This window comes from Saccostrea cucullata, unplaced genomic scaffold, assembly GCF_032062105.1.
Source record: "Saccostrea cucullata isolate Sc308-1 unplaced genomic scaffold, CSIRO_AGI_Scuc_v1 ctg49, whole genome shotgun sequence".
In the NCBI taxonomy this organism is placed as follows: Eukaryota; Metazoa; Mollusca; class Bivalvia; order Ostreida; family Ostreidae; genus Saccostrea; species Saccostrea cuccullata.
Window position 1 is genome coordinate 583907 of NW_026925976.1, and position 16541 is coordinate 600447.

General features: G+C 31.9%; 1 protein-coding gene across 1 annotated transcript in view; it reads left to right on the top strand.

The window, feature by feature from the left end:
* Positions 1-8256: 8256 nt before the first annotated feature.
* LOC134270218 (mucin-19-like) overlaps positions 8257-16541 on the top strand; it is a 67499-nt gene continuing 59214 nt past the window's right edge. The window contains exons 1-14 of the mRNA XM_062752409.1: positions 8257-8376; positions 9831-10016; positions 10726-10802; positions 11156-11263; positions 11600-11773; positions 11974-12176; positions 12517-12634; positions 13080-13247; positions 13362-13447; positions 14404-14514; positions 14666-14825; positions 15446-15683; positions 15843-15984; positions 16193-16522. Of these exons, the coding sequence (XP_062608393.1) occupies positions 8306-8376; positions 9831-10016; positions 10726-10802; positions 11156-11263; positions 11600-11773; positions 11974-12176; positions 12517-12634; positions 13080-13247; positions 13362-13447; positions 14404-14514; positions 14666-14825; positions 15446-15683; positions 15843-15984; positions 16193-16522 (2172 nt within the window). The 5' untranslated portion in view covers positions 8257-8305. The remainder of the gene's footprint in view (positions 8377-9830; positions 10017-10725; positions 10803-11155; positions 11264-11599; positions 11774-11973; positions 12177-12516; positions 12635-13079; positions 13248-13361; positions 13448-14403; positions 14515-14665; positions 14826-15445; positions 15684-15842; positions 15985-16192; positions 16523-16541) is intronic.

The following is a 16541-nucleotide window of genomic DNA, read 5'->3' on the forward strand; positions in this document are numbered from 1 at the left end:
ACCCACTCCACACAACTGTGGATATTTTTTGAAAAAACCTCATTATATACGTTTTAAACATATCTATAAATAAATACATGTATTATATAGTGTTTTCCCACAACAACTTTCTACATAAAAGGATTTCCTCTTTTAGGAAGACGGGTATCTTCTAGGAAAAGACCTTTCCTTTTTTGGAAGAAAGACTTCCTCTTATAGAAGAGGGTATCTTCCCAGAGAAAGACTTCCTCTTATCACAGAGGGCTTTTTTCTGGAGAAGGACTTCCTCTTATGGAAGAGGATATTTTCAGGAGAGAGACTTCCTCTTATTGAATTTAGTATCTTCACGGAAAAAGACTTCCTCTTATTGAATTTAGTACCTTCACGGAAAAAGACTTCCTCTTATTGAATTTAGTATCTTCACGGAAAAAGACTTACTTTTATTGAATTTAGTATCTTCACGGAAAAAGACTTCCTCTTATTGAATTTAGTATCTTCACGGAAAAAGACTTCCTCTTATTGAATTTAGTATCTTCACGGAAAAAGACTTGCTCATATTGAATTTAGTATCTTCACGGAAAAAGACTTCCTTTTATCGAATTTAGTATCTTCACGGAAAAAGACTTGCTCATATTGAATTTAGTATCTTCACGGAAAAAGACTTCCTCTTATTGAATTTAGTATCTTCACGGAAAAAGACTTCCTTTTATTGAATTTAGTATCTTCACGGAAAAAGACTTGCTCATATTGAATTTAGTATCTTCACGGAAAAAGACTTCCTCTTATTGAATTTAGTATCTTCACGGAAAAAGACTTCCTCTTATTGAATTTAGTATCTTCACGGGAAAAGACTTCCTTTTATTGAATTTAGTATCTTCACGGAAAAAGACTTCCTCTTATTGAATTTAGTACCTTCACTGAAAAAGAATTCCACTTATTGAATTTAGTATCTTCACGGAAAAAGACTTCCTCTTATTAAATTTAGTATCTTCACGGAAAAAGACTTCCTCTTATTGAATTTAGTACCTTCACGGAAAAAGACTTCCTCTTATTGAATTTAGTATCTTCACGGAAAAAGACATCCTCTTATTGAATTTAGTATCTTCACGGAAAAAGACTTCCTCTTACGGGAGAGGTAATATACTGAAGAAAGACTCCCTCTCATGAAATTTAGTATCTTCTGGGAGAAAGACTCCCTCTCATGAAATTTAGTATCTTCTGGGAGAAAGACTTCCTCTTATGAATGAAAATATCTTCCTGGAGAAAGACTTCCTCTTACGGAAGAGGGTATCATTCTGGAGCAAAACTTCCTCTTATGGAATTTAGTATCTTCCCGGAGAAAGACCTTCTCTTATGGAATTTAGTATCTTCGAGGAGAAAGACTTCTTGTTATGGATGAAAGTAACATGTATCTTCCCAGAGAAATACCTCCTGTAATGGATGAAAGTATCTTCCCGGAGAAACACCTCTTTTGGAATTTAGTATCTTGTAGGAGAAGGACTTCTTATCGCTAGTTATGGATAAAGGTATCATCTTGGACAGGATTTCCCTCCTTTGAAAGACGGAGGAGGACTTTCCATTGTCACACTTTTTATTGCTTTGGATTTAATTTATTTAGGTAATGGAGAAATATTCATTTATTTGAAAAGATTAACTATTATTAGGAAAATATATCTGAAATTAATAATTTAGTTTTGGAATATTTCTTTTTAAATAACCTTTTCCCCCCATCTTTTTATCAAAACATTCAAAAATGGATTGATGAGAAAAAATTGTCTTGACTTTGTGATTCGTAAAATGTATAATCTCTATTCTGCACAAGAGGAAATGCTATTTATTTTTAAATGTTGATAAACTATATCTATATTATAACATATACTTGTATACACTTAACAAAACTTCTAAGTGTTCACTTTAATAAATGCATTTAATATTTAAAAACTACATTATAGAATGATATGCTATTTTCAAATTATTACAACAAATGAGTCTTCTCAACAATTGTAGAAAGAAAAGAAAATATCACCGATGAAAACCGATGTTCCGTGACGAAGCTTAAAAACAATAAATCTGTACTTTGCGGCACGTGTTTTGTGTAATTAGCATCTTTTTGTGATCATGATCAAATTTTAAAAACTGGTTTCACTAAAAAATACACAACATTGGCAAAATGACCATTGAGATAGAAGGGAGAGCCGTTAGAATGTTGATATCTGAACCATCTTTGCACCACGTTTTACTCACTTTATTTTAGTGTTTAATTGTACTTGATATTACTTTTAAAAATTAACAACCACTAGCAAAACACATTTAAACACATTTTTCTGTGGGCTGTGCGTCATTTTTCATCTCCAATTTATCAGAATTTGAAAGTTTTGGACAAAATTTAACCAAACTGGAAGTGACCTTGATCTTCGTCTGAGGCCAAAATTTCGCGTCACACCAGGTTAAAGGAGTGTTAAATTGTCCTGAAACAATCTTAGAAACATGAAAACAAACAATTTTAATCATATGAAAATGATAAGAAATCGGTGTTAATATCAGCTCAAGAAGTCTGAATCACCATTAAAGCGGTGCACTCAAGTGCTTAACACCTTAAGATATTGACCAAAAGGCATATCTGTGATGATGCACTGTCAAATTCCCGGATCTGAATCCCATTGAACACATTTGGGATTTTTATAAGGAATGTCAACCCCCCCCCCCCCCCACAATTTCAACGGTTTGGAAAATTCTATGCAGTAGGTGTGGCAGGACTGGGTCAATCTCCTATTTAGGGGTACATGGTATGCAACAGTAAAGATTGTCTTGTAATAATCAAAGCGAGTACTGATCTTACTCCATAGAGAGTTTTTTTGTGTGGATTTTCATTTTGAGGGTACATCATTTCCTTGACACTTTGCTTAAAATTCTGACGAGATACTTACATGAAATATACGCAACATCGAACTTAAATATGCATCATTAACCATGAATTAAAGAAATTATTTTTTATATGCATTTGTTTTTTAAAACTAAAATAATATTAGGTGAACACTTAGAAGTTTGGTTCGGTGTATGTATTCACTTTCAATAATATACCTCCTACTGTATACTGAATTTGTGGATGCAGAAAGAACTTTGTAAGTTTAAGAAAAGAATTTTATCATTTGGTTAAAATATTCTTCTCTTTCAAATCAAAACGGAACAATAATCTAAAGTTATGACTTATGCACTGTAAAAAAATAACTAGTTAATGTCACGAAGAAAACCAGCAGATTCACTGTCCATACAATCACTACCTTAATAGTAGTTTTACCAGATATTGGTATATTTACTAGATAAGATTAGTAAATTTAGAATTGATGAGTAACTTTCACTAGGTATCTAAGTATATATACGACCCCCGCTCCACAACTCACTATCTTAACCAGTAAACTGAAAGTTTACTAATCACGACCAACGCTTTACGAAACACACTATAGTTAAATTCACTAGGTTTTTCTTTCAGTGTGATCGCATTTTGTAAAATTCACTCAATATAATTTATTATATTTTTTATTGATAACTTTTTGTTGCACCTGGTGAAATTTATAATTTCCTTGTAAATAAATATATTCCTTATCCTTGCTTCTTGTATGAACATTTGTAATTATACACTTACCCAGTCCCTTTGTTTTAAAATTAAATTTTTCTGTTAAGTATTATGCATTTTCAATGCAGTCGATGTATTTTGTTTGAATATAGACATGCATGCACTTAATTTTTTTCTTGTAATGAAACAGGTGCTATTCGGGGCCCATCAGTCTAATTATCTAACTGTCAGATGATATTTATACACATGCTACCCCATCGATTAATAAAGTCAGGGTGGTTTATTTTATACACTGAAGATATGTTTGTAAACATTTTTTTCTTCTACGTACCATAGGATTTAAAGTCAAGTGAAGCAAAAGGTTTAATGAAATGGCGATCTCATCGAGAAACAATCCCTTGCTCTTCTATATAATGTTTCTTGGTATGTTCCATACTTCGAACTAATTGCTGATACCAAATACTCTACGGATGTTTCTGTGCATTGTGTGGATAATTATCAATAAATGATAGATTATAGTAAAGGACAAATGCATCAACCCCACTTAATTAACAATGAGGTGCGAAACAGTCATTCATATCTTCAAAATTGGTTAAAAAAGCATCGCTCCATCTTCCCTCTACCAGCTCTTATTCATCTACTATTGGCCAGAGTAGATGAATAAGAGCTGGTAGAAGAAGATGGAGTTTTTTGACGAATTTTGGAAATATGAATGACTGTGACTAAACCACCCTGACTTTATTAATCGATGGGGTAGCATATGTATAAATATCATCTGACAGTTAGATAATTAGACTGTTCGACCTCGAATAGCACCTGTTCCAATACAATAAAAAAAAAATAAAATCCTGAAAATGTGCATGTCTTTATTACATCGACTGCATTGAAAATGCATAATATTAAACAGAGTAATTAAATCAGAATTTCATAATACATTGTAGTCTTTAACTGGTTGTCTATTTCAGATGTTACGCTGTGTCATTGCTCCTTCAACTGCTGAATGATTGTCCACCCAGTTATACAAAATTTAGTTTACCCTCCATCTGTCTTCAATCTACATCTAATGTAAAACAGTTTGTAGTCTTTACTCAGAATTTTTTACAAAAATTTCTATTGCTCAAGCAGTGGGTTTTATATAGCATTATTTGCCAATTTGGAGCAATTTAGAAAATAATCACTGAAAACTTTTATCTACAACCCAATAACCAAACAAAAGAGAAAAAAAAATAATCCTCGCACTGTCCATAAGGCTTGAAAATTTCTAATCTACATGTAAATCAAATGGAAAGGACATAAAACAAGAAAAAATATAATATATGGAGATAACGAACAGTGTTATTGATATTTTTAGAGGTCCGTGTTTGCTCTGCTCCTATTTTGTTTTGTTTTATGGACTTTAATATTGAATACTGTTCGCTATCTCCATATCCTTCATTCAAACTCAAAGTCCATGTAAGGACAGATGATACTTGTAAAAAAGGGGAATGTCTGGATTGGCATATATTTTTGATCAATTTTGGTTCTAAATGATTAGTATAATGTATTTCTTAAAATAATCATAAATTTTAAACTCTCCACAATGTTTGAAAATCCAGTTTTTTTACAACCACCCTTATTAATCTATACAGATTTTCGTCACTTAAAATCCAAATATTGTAAAATTTTAGTGGACACTTTCCTTGAGCAATATAAAACTGTCCCTGTGTATTCTAAATTTGTGAAAAAAAATATTTACACTTTCGACTTTGTATGTAAGCACAGACGATATAAACAAATGAAATATCCTGAAGATTTCAACTTAAGTCATACAGAGAAATAAAATGAATCAGTTTTACGGGATGCATATTTTGTCTATTCGAAGTTTTTCAATAATGGGATATAAAGTGAAAATAAAATTGTATAGATTTTTAATGATGGTTACAGAAAGGTAAAATTTTGAACTTAACAGGTAGCTGGAAAGTTTACAATTCAAGTTTTACAAACATATGCTTTGCATCATTCACATTCAAAATAGGTTTAAAAAATATACACATTTCCAGACATCCAATCTCCCTTTAAAGGGACATGGACAGAGATTCGATGAAATTTTTCTAACCAATTTTAATGTTAACAATTCCTAACTAAGGCAATTGTAATGATCAGCAAGAATTTGAACATCATTTGTTAATTTATTAAGGAAATACAGAACTTAGAATCCTTCATAATGTAAACAAGGCTCGTGCCTTGTTTGTGTTTATATAGAGAAATATCATGTTTATAACAAAATGAGATTCACAAATCACTAGAAACTGCCTAATTGTAATTAGTTTTAACTAATCTGCTTTGAACGAACATATATTGGCATCTTTAACATATGTAAACAAAAACATGGTACGGGCCTTGTTTACATAACAAAGGTTGGGGGCTCTAAATCTGTCTTATTTCTTGACAACTGAAATTCGAAATTAGATGATCATTAGAAATACCTTAGTTAAGTATTTGTAAACATAAAAAATGAAATGAAATTTTTTTGGCTGAAACTGTGTCCATGCCCCTTTAAAGAAAATAATAAGAAAAATATTTTTCATGGTTTATTTATGAGTCTAATAAAATGTTCTTAAGTATTAAAAAACGGGAAACTATCTTGTTCGAAATTCTGCATCTTGTACATGTAGCCCTTGTAAATGTAAAACAATTTTCTTTTCCCGCTACTGGATATTGTTGTCAATGAGAAATACATTTTGTAGTCTTTCAGTTTTTGTTTTGAAAATTGACATTATACATGCATTTGAGTCCATGTTAATTACCTGGAAGACACTGTACACTGACAATGAAAATTTTTATTTTGCACACAGTTGTGTAAAGTTTAATTTAGTAATCCAACCATGAAAATTCGTTTTGGGATGCAATTTGTTATATTGGGTATCAACTGAACCCTTTTGTTTGAAGTGTGAAACGCTTACCATTAGCATTTACCTACTCTCCATGTATGCTTTTCAGGAAGTTACTTCTTCCATCTTGTCGGAATATCCATCTAAATACTCAGTTTATTCTTTGAATAGTACACAATTTTAATTTTATTATGTTAAGGATGTCATTTAATATTTCTCCAAATACCTGAGGCCAATATTAACAAAGAGAAAAAGAAGACATTTCATTGTATGCATAACTGTCTGTCTCAATAATCAATAAAGAAGGATTATGTCGTATTAATAATGATTGAGTCGTATTATTGATGTTCATATCGTTGAATATTTTACTGATGGAAGAAATCACTACCCAAGACATTCAAACAGGTCGCTTGCTTGTTTTAGAGGCATTAAAGAATTGATAAAAAATCGTGGTTTTCATAAGAAATAAAGGATATTATATTCAGTTGATGTAAATACTAAAACATTTTTTGCACTTTCATGTACAGAACATTGTTTTCCTCTTGCCTATGTAAACCGATTTATTATAACAAACACTATTTACCACGAAACCAAATTGATTCTGTTTTTAAGGAATTTTTTTAAAAAAATGTATTCCAATCAATGTAATGTTCAGATGAACCCAACAATAAAACAATACATGTATTTCACTTACTTTTTAGTTTTTAATTTTATACAGATATATATCATCCCTGTTTTATAAACTACTGATAGTATAAAGAAACCTTTCTTTAAAAAAAAATCATGTTTTCATATATATAGATGTACATATACATGTATAAAGAGAAAATGCAAACCACTGTGTAGTAGTCCATGTGTAAAAAGACAACTTAGTTGTTACTTGTGTCGTTTACTGATTTTTATTTGAAAATTAAAATAAGTACACTACTATATAGTCGTGTACTTATTTTAATTTTCAAATAAAAATCAGTAAACGACACTTGTACTGAACATTTCTTTTTTTTAAATTATAAAATGATTAATTAATCGGTAATCATTTTTTTCACATAAAATATAAAAATGTTGATAAAATGATTAGAAGTCAAAATAGATATAATTCTACAGAATAATGTGCATTTCTTTTGCACTGCTGTTTGTATTAGTGAAGTTCACGTGACAATTTGCATGTCAGATTATCTCGGAAACTTATTCAGCGAAATAATTCGGATATTGTACAGTCTGCCGAAAGTTTCTAGAAAAATTCTGTAATAAATGATGTAATATCTTTAAATAACTGTCTTTATTAATAAATTACACAATGTTAAATTCGGCTGTCTTTAATATACGCATAAAACAATTTTGAGAGAGAGAGAGAGAGAGGGGGAATCAATCCAAAATGGACTACCAGCTATTGAAGAAAACAAGCAAGAAATCATGTTCTTAGCAGATGATCTTGTCAGATTTTTTGCCCCGGACACGGACATCAAACAAAGGATTAACAAAGGTGGCTATCGACCTATGTCCCATCTCGGCATCGATCCCCCGTCCCTCCCCGACTTCGCGAATCAGGACCCGCCAAGCTGTCACTGCGTCAAGTAAGTATAAAGAAAAATCTTTACCAAACTATTGATATGCCGTTTTTGTGCGTTTTAGGTTTTGTCCAATCTTTTGTACTTGAAATAGATTTAACAATGCTCGGCTTACGTAAAGCGTAGGTGTGTATATATACCTTGGTCCTCCCTGATTCTGCTTCAGAGGACAAAATCGTCCCTCCGTGCTGAAGCGTGTTTTTCTGATTTTTTTCTTTTTTAATCAAACGTAAGACGCTTCAACAAAAAACTAAAATAATAAGTGGTCTCTTTAAAACTAAGACTGTTTGAAGTGAGTTTGCCCCAGAAGGGCGATGGAAAGAGGGTCTATACCCATACATATCGGACTGTTACTATGGATTCTGACCCAAACATCGGCTCAAAGGTAAGATATGTCAAGTGTCTAATGAAGGCTTCAACTTTCTTTTAACAAAAAATCACAATTAGGTGAAAAATGAAGCATTTATCGTCTGATTTCCTAATTAACATCAAGTAAGACTATATAACACAAAGCTAAAGATTATCCTGGTTTTTATGAAAAAAGTATTTACTATTGTTGATTATTACGTGTGAATATATTTAAGTAGATACTGTATACAGAATATCTAGATTTCATTTGAAGTTTTTTAATGCCAAAATGTAGATTGATCATATATATTGCATTAAAATTTTTATTTGTCAAATGTTCTAATTTCTGTATGGTTTTGCTTAGCGGAGGTTTTCAATTAGTTATAATGTAAAAATTTTATATAACTGGTGCAGTTTTCATAACTTTTACGAGAAAATGGAAAATCATTTTGAAACTTGTTTTAATTTGATGATTCTATGATAATATGCACTTTATATTATATAATGACCATTAAAGAACTCAAAAGAGTTATGTGACGAAAAATAAAAAAAAATCTTTAAAAGCTAAATAAACACAAGTCTTGCAGAATATCCAAATATACTGATGAAAAACTCTTATAAGGGAATTCAGCTAGAGAACAATTAAATTTGAATTTAACAGAATAAAAAATATTGATCAAATTTTTCAAGCGTAAAAAAAATAACTCGAATATTAACATGTAAGTCAGGCATCAGAAAAACAGTAGAAAAAGGATCTAGACCAAATAATATATAAAAATTCATAATAATACACAACAAATTCTTTTTTAACAGCCATAAAAATTATTATGCTGCATTGGAGTCTTTGCTTTCTAACTTCTAAAGCTTAATATGTTAACGATGTTAATTGTATAAGATTAGAGATATAATTTGATATTAATTCACAAGTACAAAAAAAACCTTTTAGAACTTTAAAATGGACGTTGGCTATAAACTTTATATTTTGAAATCAATGATTATGATGCATGGAAATTAAGATAACATATTTTAACACATACCGATATATTATATAATTAATAACGAACAGAGACTAGAGGCCTGTTACAGGCCATGTCATTGATAACCTATAAAGCATCACACATACTTCTGATGCCTCGACATATCTATTTATATTAAATCATCAAAAAATATATTATCCGATATTTATTTTGAATGCATTTTAATATGCAAAATAACTGCTTTTTGGAAAAAATGTTATTTATTACTTTTTTAAATTATTCTTTTAATCATTCTTATTTTTACAAGACTTGGATTCACTGCATCAAAAACCTAATTCTCATGGTATCAGTGTAGCCTGTAGTTTAACTAACTATCTTATCATACAAATGGAAAGAAAATCGTAATATGAATTTCATGGACATATTTAGCAATATCCCCAAAATTAAAAAAAAAGTGTAGCTTTGAAAATAAATGTAAATGAAATAACTCACTAGTAATTTTATTCACTTCTAGCATCAGTCATGTATGTAATTTTACACGGACGATAAACCAAGAATCACCCGAGAAATGTGCCAAATTCATAGACATGGTCGTAACAGGATGGACATTGAACCAGACCAAGTCTTTCCCGGGAAAAACACCTCAAGAAATTAACGATATCGTCAGAAATCCAGGGGATGTCGACTGCTACTTTTACAAGTAAGACATGTATTAAACGCAAGTTTTCTGAGAAGAACATTAAAGCACAACTCATCAAAAGACATTGAAATGCAAACCTCAAATGCGGGTTGCAAATCCCCGTTTCTGCAATTTGCATTTCATATAAATGCATCGTATAATTGGATGTAGTTTTAGGAATATTTTGGTTGATTTTTTATTTGTTCCTACTACATGTTTGGATTGTTGATCAAGATTTATTTGATCAATAAAGTACAATTTCAACATATATGGTGTTTATGTTATGTTGAGGTAAAGGAAGGAGGAGGCATAAATGCATTTAGAAGAACCCCTTTAAAATATATTTTTGGACAGACGGATACAAAAATAGCAGGAAAGAGAAAAGACAGCCAGTTTATACCGGAAACGATTTTGCACTCACAATTTGTTAAATAATTTTACCTAAGAAAAGTTTTCTTGACATTGCTAAAAGTTCCCGACTTATATCTCTTCATTATTTCAACCATCTTCAAATCTTCAAAAATGTTATTATGACTTCCATTATACTCGCGTGATTGTGCCTTCTGTACAGAATGCTGAATATTTTAAAACCTAAAGATCAATTACATGTTTACGATACCGCCTCTTAGTGAAATGTAATAAACAAAATAAGAATATTTCAATAAAAACTTTGATTTGAAAAGGACAAAAACTTTTAGGCAATGTTCGAAGTGATTAAATCTATTTTTAGGGTGACGCATGCGTCTTCTCAGGGCTGCTGTAATGGCTGGGTCAGTTCACAGGAAGGCACGATGTTATGTGACGTCGGTAAGTGATTTCCTGGACATAAGAATCAAAGATACATGTACATCAAATCAAAGTATATTAAAGACTCTGCAAATTGTACTAAAGTTTCTCTATATGAGTGGAAAATACTCGAAAGCAACGTTAAAGTTTCAATGAACATATATTGAAAAAACTAAGTTACTTGTATACAATTTTCTAAGTTACTTGTATACAATTTTACTGAAAATTATATCATGCAAACTCTTGCTATATATCAAAGATATATTTTAATTTTCGAAACATGCTTGCTTAAAATGATAATTCATTTAATTTTTCCAAAGCTTAAAATATTTCTGAATGTACTTTACAATCAATGTTTCTATATTTATTTCCAGCGCAATGTACCCCGAGTTGTCAAAACGGTGGGATATGTACAAGTCCATCTGATGAATGTTCATGTCCCTCCGAGTACACGGGGTATAGGTGTGAGGACAAAATAGCAGGTGTGTGTTCACATTGTTGACAATGTTAGAAAGAGATACTATTTGGGATCATAATCGACATTTGTCAAAACTGAATTTGTTAAAATATATAAGTGTATATAATTTCATAATTTTTATGTAGCACAAAAAAAGAAACCTGAACAGGTTTTCCAAACCGTTTGATACCCAAACACGTCACGAGAAACTATTCTTCTCAAATCTTTTTTTTTCTTTAGATATTTTAACATTATTTAAAGCTAGGGATTATGTTTCTGAGTTTTTTGGGGGCTCTGTTTTGGAAAAAAAAACACAACTAGTGACCAGAGTGCATGAAAAAAACCTCTTTTTAATTTTCAGATGCGTCGAGCACCCACAAGTTCTGTTACACCGACTCCCTCTGCTCTAAAGCTAAAGTGGATAAATACTACAACCAGATAGTGACAGAAGCAGACTGCTGCACTAATGGTGGCAGGGGATGGGGTGTGGGCTCAAACGACTGCAGCAAATGTGCCAATGTCGCAAACACTACAAGTAAGCCATTCTAGTAAAAACACTACGGATAATAATATATAATAAACTCTTTTGTACATTTCTTTTGTGTCCCTAAGGGGTTTCGAAGAGTGTCAATTATATCGCTTTATAATTTGTGTGATGTATTCAAAATTGTTACAGGTATTCGAAGATAATTTTATTATATCGTTGTATAACCTTTGTTTTATTCCAAATTGTAGCGGATACCTCGGTTATAGTACAGACCAATGAACTCCCGTTCCAAACGTGTCTGAACTTTGGACCCAGCTACTACCGTACATTTGACGGTCTGGAGTACGAGTTTGGAGGAATGTGTACCTACACGATGCTTAAAGACTCGGACAAGGGCTGGAATGTCGAAGTGACACCGAAGAACTGCGCAAGAATAGGCGAATGCACAAAGGTACGAATTACTAGTACTCAATTAATTGTTACTGGAGTATTCGGAAAGAATTCGCTTAACTGAAACAATGCCAAAAATGTGCCCCATCGTCATAAAAAATGAACGCCACTGGACAGCTGATATTAAAATCTTCCATTAAAGACTATACAGTCGTAAATGTACATTTTCTTTCATTGATGAAACGTTCAGAAGATTTCCTGGAAACTGAAAATATTGAAGAAACGATTATTTTTATAGGCCTGCATTTTATTACCTTCTTCTGTCATTTAAAATAGTAGAATAGAAATAAAAAATTAAATAGAACAAATACCCGAATATTACTCTTTGTATTGTGCTGCAGAAAGTGACCATATTCCTTGGAAGCGGAGAGACTATTTCTGTTGAGGCAGGACAGGTGAAGGTGAACGACGTGGACTTCATTTTGACAGGAGAGACGCCAAAATCTACACCAGATAACAGTATGTGTATACGAGACCATAATGTCAAAAATATAATTAAAAATAATGAATTAACTGAACTCTTGTCAAATAAGTTACATTGACTATATCAGGTTTGTAGAATGGAATCATTTGTTCACAGTACTGATAAATTTATATTTTTATTTCTACTTAAATTACATCGTCTACTAAAGATAAATACATATCATTATGGATTTGATACTATCTATTAATGGCATTCTTCTACAGTATTCATGGATAATGATATGTACCATGATATGTTTGTTTATCTTAAATTTATCCTTGTCTAGGATCTTCTCTTTACTGATATGGAATTGAGATCAGTTCAATACAGAAAGCCAAAACGTAATCACTAGATATGACAAACTTTTATAAGTAACCATTAGCTACACTGACGGTATGTTTTCTTGAACATTGCTATTGGTTACTCTCTGGTTTCTTTCAGCATTTACGGTACGTAATATGAGTGGCTGGGTGTTTGTGGATTCTGCAAAAGGCGTCAGCTTAAAGGTTGACAGTGAATCAACAGTTGCGCTCACCATACACAGTGACAAAGTTCAGGGTGACGTCAACTTCCACGGTCTCTGTGGGAATTTGAACCGTGATCCTAGTGGTAAGTTGTTTTAACCAGTAATAAAAAGGGAATTCAGATCCAGTGTTACCTTTTATCAAAAGGATTTTCCATCTATCTGCATAATTTTGATAAAAAGAATGTTCTTTCTCTCAGATGAATTTAGAACCTCCTCTGGAACACTGTCCAGCAGTGCTGTTTATTTTGCTAATTCCTGGCAAGTGGTTAACTCACTGGATGGGGTAAGTTTTATCTAAAAACAAACCGAAATTTTATGTACATACTTACAAACTTCAATATTTTTACTATTGTTAAAAATATTTCGATTGATGTTTAAATGTTTTAGATTTTAATATATAAAAGATTTCAAGGGAAAAATTATATTACTTTTTACACAGTTATCTTAAATAACACAGTGGATAATTAATTAAATGTATAAGAATATATATTATTTTGTGAAAATGTCCATCAATATGAATTTATCATTACATCTTTTTACGTGTTAGAGAAGTGATGTAGCAGAAGTAAGTTTTGGTGAATGATGTGATCTTGATTTAATGGGAAGCTGGTGTCGAACTGTTCAATCAATGTTAAAATCCCCTTAAATGATTTCATTCCTGATCTAACTTTCTTAAACTGTTGAATTAGTAAACAATCCAAGAAACGTCTAAGTTATCCAAACATGGACTTCTGAAAGCCTTTGAAGAATTAATGATGGAATATTGTCCTCTTGAGGCGTTGGCCATCTTTTCTACAATACCTACTTCATCAATTTCCATATTACCAACATCCTTTAAAGGAATCAATCCCACCTTGTCTATTGCTCACATCTTCCCAAATCATTTCACGAAATGTTAGTGATGAACCTCCTTGGAGAAAGGGCACCATTACAAATTTCCGTTCCTTCTGTGCCCCTTTTGGAGAAAAATTACTGAAATAAGAAATTGAATATATCTATAAGGAAAAAAAATCTTAAAATTAGTTTAAAGACATAAATAAATACACATTGAAGACGTAACTTAGTTTGAAATTATGTAAACTTTACTACATTACAACATTATTCTAATTTTCTTCAGACTTAAGTTGTTAGAAGATTTCTATGACAATTTGACAACCAAGAACAAGTCATACAGATTTATTCTTGAGTGTAAAATCCAAATAGTTAAGTTTAACATCACCTTCTGTTTTGTATTTACAGTGTAGTCCAGCTGGTTATATGCCGAACTACTGCCGAACACCGGAAGAAGAAAAAGCTGCAGCTGACGCATGCGCTCTCATAAACTCTTTGCTTCACCCCTGTCATACAGCTGTAAGTAATTACCAAGGACAAAAGAGGATATTTATTGACATTGATCTGAAATAAGCCATTAAAATGAAAGAACTATAAAATTATATTAAGAAACAATTACTCAATGCGAAATCGATCTTGTAAAACTGACAATTGACATTCTTATCCTCAGATTAACCCCAAGATGTACTACACTATGTGTAAGAATATGCACTGTAAAGCCACAACAGAAAAAGACAGAAATGATGTGCGATGCCAATATGCCAATGCGTACTCCCAAGAATGTGCCGCAATAAACATCATCATGAAATGGAGATCCAAATATTTATGTCGTAAGTGTGACATAGAGTTATGCAAATAGGATCCCGAATTCTTTATAGTAACTTTTTTTTCAAAGGTGAAAAGAAATTCTTTTGTTAAAATACCCTTTAAAGGGGCCTGGACACAGTTTCAGCCAAAAATGTTCATACCATTTTTATGTTTACAAATACTCAACTAAGGTATTTCTAATGATCAGCAAATTTTTGAATTTCAGTTGTCGAGTTACAAGACAGATTTAGAGCTCCAACCTTTTGTTGTGTAAATAAGGCACGAGCCATGTTTTTTGTTTACATAGGTTAAACATGCTGATATATGTGTTCGTCAGAGCAGATTTTTTCAATAAAAAAGTTAATTTCAAATACAATAAGACATTTGCTAATGATTTGCTGAATCTCGGTTTTGTCATCAGCATGATATTTTCTAAAGGTAAACAAAAACAAGGCACGAGCCTTGTTTACATTATGAAGAATTCTCAGTCCTGTATCTTCTTTGTAAATCAACAAATGATGTTCAAATTTTTGCTGATCATTAGAATTGCCTTAGTTAGGAACTGTAAAGATTAAAATTGGTAAAAAAAAAAATTCAGTTGAAACTGTGTACATGCCCCTTTAATAATTATTTTCTTCTACAGCACGAGAGTGCCCCTCCCCCTTGGAGTACTCTGAGTGTACCTCCTCCTGCCCCCGGACCTGTAAGACACTGTATCTTGTGGAGCCTGATGAGTGTAAGATGTGTATCAGCGGCTGTCAGTGTCCAGTGGGAACCTTCCTCCAGGACGGAAAGTGTGTCAAGGCAGAGGATTGTATGTGTTCATTTAACAAGAAGCAGTACAAACACGGAGATACCATCAAGCAACGCTGCAACTTATGGTAAGATTTCGAGTGTCTCAAAGCATTCCAAGTAAAAAATGATTGTATAGTGTAAAGAATGATTTTAATCAAAAAGCTTATCTAAAATTGTATATGATATTTAAAATCAGTTAATTGTTTGACAATTCATTAGTACATAGTTCAATTTTCTTTTTTCAGCACCTGTGATAGAGGAAGATGGACCTGTGAAGAAGACAGATGTTCGTCTAGCTGTGAAATGACGGGATTGAATCATGTTGCCACATTTGATGGAAATCGTTACAGTTTTGCTCCAGACTCCTGCTCATACACTTTAGTGGAGGTATTGATACCCTAAAATATAACAATTCTTTTTTTTTGTTTTTTGTTTTGTTTAGAAAATCATTCCATAAAGAGTTAAAAAGAAATTCTTCTTGATCGGCAAGAAAGATGTAAAACGAATCGAATAAAACATGATATGAATATTGACAGAAAATTACTTTTGACTATGGTTGACTTCTGTGAACTTTGAATTGTATGTCTTTTTTTAGCCGGATTCTAATATTGTTCAAGAGAACGAACGTGCTAATATGACGATAAAAATCAAAATGGACAAATGTACTGACTTCCAAGACGTGAACTGTATCAGCGGAGTCACACTCACATATCAAAGTGCAGTTGTAAAGATGGAGAAAGACAAAATATTCATTAATCACGTGGACTACAGTGATACCATTCGGAACACACCTTACTCTTTCGGAGGAGTCTATGTTAAAGACGTCACCAATAAGTTCAGAGTCGTTAAAGCATTTGGCTTGAAGATTCTTTACGATAAAAGAAGAACTCTTTACATAGATCTTAAACCATTCTATGCCAACAAGGTAAGAAAATGAAGAATCA